The 9770-nt window shown below is 37.0% G+C and overlaps 3 protein-coding genes across 3 annotated transcripts; 1 reads left to right on the forward strand and 2 right to left on the reverse strand.

The window, feature by feature from the left end:
* Positions 1 to 925: 925 nt before the first annotated feature.
* Positions 926 to 1919, reverse strand: LOC119549891 (serine protease grass-like). Its single transcript, XM_037858198.1, has 4 exons — positions 1697 to 1919; positions 1585 to 1630; positions 1379 to 1530; positions 926 to 1323 (listed from the first exon to the last, which is right to left on the reverse strand). The coding sequence occupies exons 1-4, from the start codon at positions 1917 to 1919 to the stop codon at positions 926 to 928; spliced, it is 819 nt and encodes a 272-aa protein (XP_037714126.1).
* A 1299-nt stretch (positions 1920 to 3218) lies between these two features.
* On the forward strand, positions 3219 to 4214 carry LOC119549892 (melanization protease 1-like). Its single transcript, XM_037858200.1, has 4 exons — positions 3219 to 3441; positions 3507 to 3552; positions 3607 to 3758; positions 3813 to 4214. Exons 1-4 carry the CDS (start codon positions 3219 to 3221, stop codon positions 4208 to 4210), a joined length of 819 nt encoding a protein of 272 aa, XP_037714128.1. The 3' UTR covers positions 4211 to 4214.
* A 3373-nt stretch (positions 4215 to 7587) lies between these two features.
* LOC119549896 (serine protease grass-like) lies at positions 7588 to 8581 on the reverse strand. The gene is made up of 4 exons (XM_037858205.1): positions 8359 to 8581; positions 8247 to 8292; positions 8041 to 8192; positions 7588 to 7985 (listed from the first exon to the last, which is right to left on the reverse strand). The coding sequence occupies exons 1-4, from the start codon at positions 8579 to 8581 to the stop codon at positions 7588 to 7590; spliced, it is 819 nt and encodes a 272-aa protein (XP_037714133.1).
* Positions 8582 to 9770: the final 1189 nt, after the last annotated feature.

Here is a 9770-nt window from a genome sequence, read left to right on the forward strand (position 1 = left end):
ACCGAAGTTTTAATTTGTTTCATATTATTTTCCTACCAATTTTCCAATCGTTCCTATGGCAGCTATATGACATAGTCGTCCGATTTTGATAAAATTTAATTCGAAATTCAGAACTAAATAAAAAATGTTATTTCCAAGCGTTAGAGGTTATATGTTGAAAAACACCTAAGCTATAATTTTTTTCATATTATTTTTCCACAAATTTTCCGATCGTTCCTATGGCAGCTATATGATATAGTCGTCCGATTTCGATAAAATTTAATTCAAAATTCAAAATTATTTAAAAATTGTTATTTCCAAGCTTAGGAGGTTATATGCTAAAAAACACCAAAGATATAATTTTTTTTCATTTATTTGTCCGATTATTCCTATGGGAGCTATAAGTTATAGTTGTCCGATCCGGCTGGTTCCGACTTATATACTACCTGCAAAAGATATAAGACTTTTGGGAAAGTTTCAGCCCGATAGCTTTAAAACTGAGAGACTAGTTTGCGTAGAAACGGACGGACAGACGGACAGACGGACATGGCTAGATCGACTCGTCTAGTCATGCTGATCAAGAATATATATACTTTATGGGGTCGGAAACGTCTCCTTCACTGCGTTGCAAACTTCTGACTGAAATCAATATACCCTCTGCAAGGGTATAAAAATAGAGGCTTTTTGGAGATTATTTCGACAAAGTGTATTACATTTAATTTATTGTTTTGCTGTTCTGGATTATACATTGTATATGTTACATTCATCAATATAAATTCAACCACAAAACCGACCGAAGAGAGAATGTGTCCAAATCTACAGACCCCACTCCTAAAGATATATTACTAAAATAAAACTCGAAGGGTAGTGCCTTTGATTTAATGTGATTTATTTTATGATAAACCGATTTAGTTGGATCCCAAATATTTAATCTAGATCCATTATTTTAAACTGAATTAGCATGAACTGTATCTTTAATCCAATCCATGTAATGCGTAACGTTTGTGTAAACACCATAGTTATGACATGACCTGGTTCCGAAGCTGACAATACCGAATTGGAATTCTCTTATAGCTCCCTCGTAATTTAGCTCTGCGCTCAACGGGGATCCCCCGTCCCCATGACATGCATCGCTGGTTGAACTGCCGGCACAGATATGGGATTGATCAACTAGATGGCCAAATTTTTGGTTGCAATAGGAAAGATCGGCTATTTGTAAATTGGTTGTCAGTAGAATCCTGCTCACTTCACCATCATTAGTGTAACCCCATCCGGTTAGCTTAAAATTTGGATTAGTGAGTTGAACTTTTTGATTGACGAGCAGACAGATTGGCCTTATGTAGTCTAAGAAAAAGATTTTTAGTTTATGGGGAATGGTTTGCCGATCTCAAATAACTACCTGAAAACGAAACTTCTTGAGCCATCCGAAGAAGAGCTATGTCATACTTATATTTGGATAATGAGAATTGTGGATGAGAAATACTCCGATCGATGTTAACCTCATAAGTGTTTTCTCTGATATCCATGTCGAATACGCCAAGACGCACCTTACTAAAAGAAAATAAGAATTGCTATGCTACTTGAACATAAAAGCACTGCACTTACGTGACCGGAAATACATTAGGGCAATTTGCTGCTGTCAGAACGAAGCCTAAAAGCATCAGTCGCGTTTTTAAGTATACCAATTTAAATAAATATATTTTATGAAAATACGTACGAGAGGTGATAAGCGAGCCGCTGCACCGGAAAAGTTTTCCAGAGAACACCATCACCATCCAAGGATTCGCGAATCTTTTAGCATAAAGGCCTCCAACTACCCGCCGAAATCTCAAAGGACGTTTTGTAGTTCCACAATTTTCTTCAAGTAAGGATGCTGATCCTTCGCTAGCTTCCAGAAAAAGGCAGGCTGCCACCAAGATTCCAGCTAAGACGATCTTCATCTTGAGGCGAAGACTGAATTCTGATCACTCAGGGCGACAATCTTTTATAGCAAGACGAAGCTTTTTCATTGTCTTAGAAAGATTATTTTTGGGTTTTCCAAATAAAATTTAATACCTAAGAATAAGTCAAAATTATTAAGAAAAATTAAAAAATTAATCATATTATTATGCACTCAGGGTGATAACCTTTTATACCAAACCGAGGTTTTTTTATTACACTAGCTTACATAACAATATGTTTAACTGCCCCTAGATCACAAAAAAAAAAAGACAAAAATATTTTAAGTGGATACGATTTTTTAAAGAGAGTTTGTTGCTATCCCCTTTGTTTTTGGTTATATATTTATTATTGTTTTAATTTTAATTATTTGTCATAGCTTTGCCTGCGCCTGAATTTTGAATTTCAATTTAGACGAATTTCGACGAATTTAGTATACCAAGAATTTAGTATAACAAGAAAGAACGCTATAGACGGCACACATTTCCTGCTTATAACTTTAATGGGCATAGAAAGCTTTCGACGAATCTAACCAAAACACCCAAAATTATCTCGGATTTTGGATTATCGTCTTTACACTTTTTGACTTTATTCGTTGAGATTTTATTTTAGTTCTATATTCTTAAATAGTTTGAAAAATATAAATAAATATATATATAGAATTCAAATTTTCGTATTAAATATGGGATACAAATACAAAAACACAATGTTTAATATAAAACGTAATAAATTGTGTGATTTAATTAGAAAATATTTAAATCAGGTAGAAAATATGTTTATATTAAAAGTGTTCTTTAAATGTTTTACACCATTAAAAACCATAATTTCAAATTAAATTTAAGTTTTGAAACCTTTATATTAACGATCGTTTTCTTTATCTGGCAGAGACGGGTCTTTAATTTTTGGAACCGCCATTGTATTACATTCGTCCGGTCTTCAAAGAGAAAGCTACACGAAACCCTTAGTTTTGAAACTTATCTATTAAAGGGCTATCGGCCAGCAGTGAAACAAACTTGCGCTGCGTAAGAAGCTCAGGAATCTCTTAATAGCCTAGCTCTTATAGTTTCCGAGATCTCAGCGTTCATCCGGACAGACAGACGGACATGGCTAGATCGACTCGGCTAGTGATCCTGATCAAGAATATATATACTTTATGGGGTCGGAAACGCTTCCTTCTGCCTGTTACATACTTTCCGACGAATCTAGTATACCCTTTTACTCTACGAGTAACGGGTATAAATATCCCGGTTGCTATAAAAGATGATCGCCCTGAGTGCTCAGAGTTCAGTCTTCGCCTCAAGATGAAGATCGTCGTAGCTGGAATCGTGGTGACCGCCTGTCTTTTTTTGGGTACCCACAAAGGATCGGCGTCCTTGCTGGAAGATACTTGTGGAACCACAAGGCGTCCTTTGAGAGTTCGGCGGGTAGTTGGAGGCAATGTAGCTGAAAGATTCTCGAATCCATGGATGGTGATGGTGCTCACTGCCAACGGTTTCACATGCGGCGGTTCGCTTATCACCTCTCGTACGTATTTTATTAAATATATTTATTTTAATGGGCACACTTATAAACGCGATGGATGCTTCTAGGCTTCGTTCTGACAGCAGCGCAGTGCATTTCTCGATTGCCAGCCACGTAAGTGCAGTACTTTTATGTTCAAGCAACATGGCAATTCTTCTTCTCTTTTAGTAAGGTGCGTCTTGGCGGATTCGACATGGATATCAGCGAAAACACGTATGAGGTTAACATCGATCGGAACATTTCTCATCCACAATTCGCAAGTGAACTGCGGAAATATGACATAGCTCTGCTTCGAATGGCTCAAGAAGTTGAGTTTTCAGGTAATTAATTGAGATGGCCAACCAATTCCCCATAAACAAAAAATCTTTTTTTAGACTACGTAAGGCCAATCTGTCTGCTCGTCAATCAAAAAGAGGAAAGAGTTTATCCAAGTTATAAGCTTACCGGCTGGGGTAGTACTGGAAATAATACAATCAACAAAATTCTACACACAACCAATGTATTTAATGTCGGTCTACACATTTGCAACCAAAAATTTGGCGTGCAAACTGATCAGTCCCATATATGTGCTGGCAGTTTTAGCAGTAATGCGTGTTCGGGGGACTCTGGATCTCCGTTGAGCGTAGAGATAGATTACGAGGGAACTATCAGAGAATTCCAATTAGGTATTGTTAGCTACGGATCCGCTCACTGTACGGGCTTAGGTGTTTTCACAAACGTTACGCATTTCATCGACTGGATTAAGGATACAATTGACGCGAACTCCGATTAAAATAATTGATGATATCCTTAAATAAATAAAATTTTATCGAAGTTTCCTTTTATTTAAGGATGTTCAGAGGGCATGGTCTGAAGGCTTGCAATCAGTCCCTCGCCGGGCGAATTTATATAGATGTACTTAACATATATGTGTAAATATCAAAAGCAAAAAAAAAACAAGGAAGAACGCTATAGTCGAGTACCTCGACTATCAGATACCCGTTACTCAGCTAAAAGGGACCAAAAGGAAATGAAGATATGCAAGCTGCAAAGCGAGAATGAAGTTCGCCACCTACCGGCGGTAGACATATTTAAGCGTTATGGGCGTTAGAGTGGGCGTGGCAAACAATTTTTGGATCATTCGATAGGTATTGACGAGACCAATACATTTCAGTTAACATTTTTTTCTAGCATGAAAATTATAGGCGCCACAGGCTTGGACGGCTGGTGGGCGTTAGAGTGGGCGTGGCACTCTGCTGAAACAAACTTGCGTTGCGTAAGAAGCTCAGGAATCTGCATGCCAAATCTCAATAGCCTTGCTCTTATAGTTTCCGAGATCTCAGTGTTCATCCGGACGGACAGACAGACGGACAGACGGATAAGAATAAAGAATATATATACTTTATGGGGTCGGAAACGCTTCCTTCTGCCTGTTACATACTCTCCGACGAATCTAGTATACCCTTTTACTCTACGAGTAACGGGTATAAATATGCTACACTTTGACGAAAAAATCTGCTGAATGCAAGGTTTCCCTATCTCTGTTTTGGTCTTTTTGATGACTTCGACTATCAGATACTTACACTGATAAAAAAACGATGTAAATCCAAAGATTTCATATTCAACCCAAATATTTTTCGCTTTGATTTTCATCCATTGCGGTTTTTATTAACTTTAAGTATGCGCATATTAACTAGTGTCATATTAAATTTAAATATTTTCGGAATAGATTTTAATATTTTAAATATTTAAGTTAAGTATAAGCCATATTTAAATTAAATACAATGCATATTTCTAATACAAAGACTATTTGATTTTAAAATTTGAATTAAGTAGTACACGTGTTTAATATGAACAGAAACCATATTAAATTCTAAAATTGTAATAGTTAAATGAATAGCCGAAATGCTAAAATTCAATATAAGTCATATTAAGACTCAATAATAGACATATTTATTCAAAATATGTCAATTGTAATGTTAAATATGATAAGTGTTCAAATATTTTTGGTACACTAAAAAAAATGATACCACAAATTGTATTTTTGATATGATTTTATTTAAACATTTATTTTTCATAACGGCTTGCTGGAAGGTACAAATAATACAGTTACACTTATGTTTATTTTTCAGAGATCTGTAAACAACACATTTAGCATAACAGGCTACACACACAGTTGTCAATTCATAAACGAAAGAAAGTACTTTAAACAGTCTTAGAGTATTACCAATCTAATAGCTAAACAATAATTAGGTTTGTAAGTTAAGCCTAGTACTCACATCGACGAAAACCAGAAAAAATACCAGATTTCGGGAGTGAAGTTTCGATGAACGCCGTTAGCCGCGGCCCAAAGAATAAGAAAATTAATCTTTGGCGGTGTTCGTGCAGAAGCGGTGGGGAATTTAAAAATTTTAAATGGAAGAAATACCCCAAAAACGGTTAAAGGAGATCAGTGCAGATGAAAATGTACGCCTAATCCAAGCTGTTGCCCATTATTGTGGGACTTAACCGACAGGAAGCAATACCACAAACAGGGGCAAATCCGCAAAATAGTTGAAGTGCTGGAGGAGATCCACTAGAGAATCCCAGTGGGAAGGAACATGCCGAGTGGGACTTCGCTCTCTACATGGACGTCCTGTCGAGCGTGTCCTGGCAAAGACAGTATGATCTGGCCAAAATAATTTGGTTGCGTTGTACTAATAGAAGGATCTTTTTAGCAGAACCACCAGTAATATGATCCTTGAAGTCCTGTCCATTAGGACTCCGTACACCACCACCGCCAGCTACTTGGCAGCTTAAGCTGAGCTGGAGGACGCGGTGGCTTCTATAAGGAGGAGGAAAATAGGGCGCCCGCTAAGGAACTTCCTGCAGAATCAGCGGATCAACCCCGTTCCCAATCAGGCTCCCACTTCTTTAAGTTCCAATATGCCCATTACTACTCGGAGCTGGACTGCGGTGGCGCGGGAAAGATGGCGAAGCATTCGTTGAGGAAGCTTTAAGATACAAATTTACATAAATAAAAACATTCGTTGAACATTCCATTTATTATACCCGTTACTCGTAGAGTAAAAGGGTATACTAGATTCGTCGGAAAGTATGTAACAGGCAGAAGGATGCGTTTCCGACCCCATAAAGTATATATATTCTTGATCAGGATCACAAGCCGAGTCGATGTAGCCATGTCCGTCTGTCCGTATGAACGCTGAGATCTCGGAAACTATAAGAGATACAATACTAGGATTAGGCATGCAGATTCCTGAGATTCCTGCGCAGCGCAAGTTTCTTTCAGCAGAGTGCCACGCCCACTCTAACGCCCACTCTAACGTCCACAAACTGCCCAAAAATGTGGCTCCTACAGTTTTGATGCCAGAATAAAAATCTTAACTGAAATGTATTGTTCTCATCAATACATATCGATTGACCTAAAAAAAAGTTTGCCACGCCCACTTTAAAGCCCACAAACTTAAAAAAATCGTAAGTATGAACGTGGATATCTCGGAAACTATCAAAGATAGAGAATTGGGATATCAGACTCAGATTCCGTAGCCTTGTAGGCAGCGCAAGTTTGTTTCGCGAATATGCCACGCCCACTCTAACGCCCACAAACCGCCCAAGCCTGTGGCGCCCACAATGTTCATGCTAGATAAAAAATTTTAACTGAAATGTATTGGTCTCGTCAATACCTATCGATTGATTCATAAAAATTTGCCACGCCCACTCTAACGCCCATAACGCTTAAATCTGTCTACCGCCGGTAGGTGGCGCATTTTAATCTCGCTTTGGTGCTTGCAGATCTCCATTTCCCTTTGGTCCCTTTAGCTGAGTAACGGGTATTTGATAGTCGAGGTACTCGACTGTTCTTCCTTGTTTTTTATGTGTTATTTTGAGTTAAAAAAAATAGAGGCTTTTTGGAGATTATTTCGACAAAGTGTATTACATTTAATTTATTGTTTTGCTGTTCTGGATTATGCATTGTATATGTTACATTCATCAATATAAATTCAACCACAAAACCGACCGAAGAGAGAATGTGTCCAAATCTACAGACCCCACTCCTAAAGATATATTACTAAAATAAAAGTCGAAGGGTAGACCCTTTGATTTAATGTGATTTATTTTAAGATAAACCGATTTAGTTGGATCCCAAATATTTAGTCTGGGTCCATTATTTTAAACTGAATTAGCGTGAATGGTATCTTTAATCCAATCCATGTAATGCGTAACGTTTGTGTAAACACCATAGTCATCACATGACTTGCTTCCGTAGCTGACAATACCGAATTGGAATACTCTTATAGCTCCCCCGTAATTTAGCTTTGCGCTCAACGGGGATCCCCCGTCCCCCTCACATGCATCGCTTTTTGAACTGCCGGCACAGATATGGGATTGATCAACTAGATGGCCAAATTTTTGGTTGCAATAGGAAAGATCGGCTATTTGTAAATTGGTTGTCAGTAGAATCCTGCTCACTTCACCATCATTAGTGTAACCCCATCCGGTTAGCTTAAAATTTGGATTAGTGAGTTGAACTTTTTGATTGACGAGCAGACAGATTGGCCTTATGTAGTCTAAGAAAAAGATTTTTAGTTTATGGGGAATGGTTTGCCGATCTCAAATAACTACCTGAAAACGAAACTTCTTGAGCCATCCGAAGAAGAGCTATGTCATACTTATATTTGGATAATGAGAATTGTGGATGAGAAATACTCCGATCGATGTTAACCTCATAAGTGTTTTCTCTGATATCCATGTCGAATACGCCAAGACGCACCTTACTAAAAGAAAATAAGAATTGCTATGCTACTTGAACATAAAAGCACTGCACTTACGTGACCGGAAATACATTAGGGCAATTTGCTGCTGTCAGAACGAAGCCTAAAAGCATCAGTCGCGTTTTTAAGTATACCAATTTAAATAAATATATTTTATGAAAATACGTACGAGAGGTGATAAGCGAGCCGCTGCACCGGAAAAGTTTTCCAGAGAACACCATCACCATCCAAGGATTCGCGAATCTTTTAGCATAAAGGCCTCCAACTACCCGCCGAAATCTCAAAGGACGTTTTGTAGTTCCACAATTTTCTTCAAGTAAGGATGCTGATCCTTCGCTAGCTTCCAGAAAAAGGCAGGCTGCCACCACGATTCCAGCTAAGACGATCTTCATCTTGAGGCGAAGACTGAATTCTGATCACTCAGGGCGACAATCTTTTATAGCATGACGAAGCTTTTTCATTGTCTTAGAAAGATTATTTTTGGGTTTTCCAAATAAAATTTAATACCTAAGAATAAGTCAAAATTATTAAGAAAAATTAAAAAATTAATCATATTATTATGCACTCAGGGTGATAACCTTTTATACCAAACCGAGGTTTTTTTATTACACTAGCTTACATAACAATATGTTTAACTGCCCCTAGATCACAAAAAAAAAAGACAAAAATATTTTAAGTGGATACGATTTTTTAAAGAGAGTTTGTTGGTATCTCCTTTGTTTTTGGTTATATATTTATTATTGTTTTAATTTTAATTATTTGTCATAGCTTTGCCTTCGCCTGAATTTTGAATTTCAATTTAGACGAATTTCGACGAATTTAGTATACCAAGAATTTAGTATAACAAGAAAGAACGCTATAGACAGCACACATTTCCTGCTTATAACTTTAATGGGCATAGAAAGCTTTCGACGAATCTAACCAAAGTCCCCAAATTAATCTCGGGTTATGGATTATTGTCTTTACTCTTTTTGACTTTATTCGTTGAGATTTTATTTTAATTCTACATTCTCTTAAATAGTTGGAAAAATATACATAAATAAATATATTTATAGAATTCAAATTTTCGTATTAAATATGTGATAAAAATACAAAAACACAATGTTTAATATAAAACGTAATAAATTGTGTGATTTAATTAGAAAAAATTTAAATCAGGTAGAACATATGTTTATATTAAAAGTGTTCTTTAAATGTTTTACACCATTAAAAACCATAATTTCAAATCAAATTTAAGTTTTGAAACCTTTATATTAACGATCGTTTTCTTTATCTGGCAGAGACGGGTCTTTAATTTTTGGAACCGCCATTGTATTAAATTCGTCCGGTCTTCAAAGAGAAAGCTACACGAAACCCTTAGTTTTGAAACCTATCTATTAATGGGCTATCGGCCAGCTCTAGTGAAACAAACTTGCGCTGCGTAAGAAGCTCAGGAATCTCTCAATAGCCTAGCTCTTATAGTTTCCGAGATCTCAGCGTTCATCCGGACAGACAGACGGACATGCTAGATCGACTCGGCTAGGGATCCTGATCAAGAATATATTTACTTTATGGGGTCGGAAACGCTTCCTCCTGCCTGTT

The sequence above is a fragment of the Drosophila subpulchrella genome, chromosome 2R (genome assembly GCF_014743375.2).
Source record: "Drosophila subpulchrella strain 33 F10 #4 breed RU33 chromosome 2R, RU_Dsub_v1.1 Primary Assembly, whole genome shotgun sequence".
NCBI lineage: Eukaryota > Metazoa > Arthropoda > Insecta > Diptera > Drosophilidae > Drosophila > Drosophila subpulchrella.

Coding starts and splice junctions, on each gene's coding strand:
- LOC119549891 (XM_037858198.1), bottom strand. CDS start 1,919: ATGAAGATCGTCTTAGCTGGAATCTTGGTGGCAGCCTGCCTTTTTCTG. Junction 1,631..1,696: donor CGGCTCGCTTATCACCTCTC/GTACGTATTTTC, acceptor TGATGCTTTTAG/GCTTCGTTCTGACAGCAGCA. Junction 1,531..1,584: donor CCTAATGTATTTCCGGTCAC/GTAAGTGCAGTG, acceptor ATTTTCTTTTAG/TAAGGTGCGTCTTGGCGTAT.
- LOC119549892 (XM_037858200.1), top strand. CDS start 3,219: ATGAAGATCGTCGTAGCTGGAATCGTGGTGACCGCCTGTCTTTTTTTG. Junction 3,442..3,506: donor CGGTTCGCTTATCACCTCTC/GTACGTATTTTA, acceptor GGATGCTTCTAG/GCTTCGTTCTGACAGCAGCG. Junction 3,553..3,606: donor ATTTCTCGATTGCCAGCCAC/GTAAGTGCAGTA, acceptor CTTCTCTTTTAG/TAAGGTGCGTCTTGGCGGAT.
- LOC119549896 (XM_037858205.1), bottom strand. CDS start 8,581: ATGAAGATCGTCTTAGCTGGAATCGTGGTGGCAGCCTGCCTTTTTCTG. Junction 8,293..8,358: donor CGGCTCGCTTATCACCTCTC/GTACGTATTTTC, acceptor TGATGCTTTTAG/GCTTCGTTCTGACAGCAGCA. Junction 7,986..8,040: donor TCAAGAAGTTTCGTTTTCAG/GTAGTTATTTGA, acceptor TCTTTTTCTTAG/ACTACATAAGGCCAATCTGT.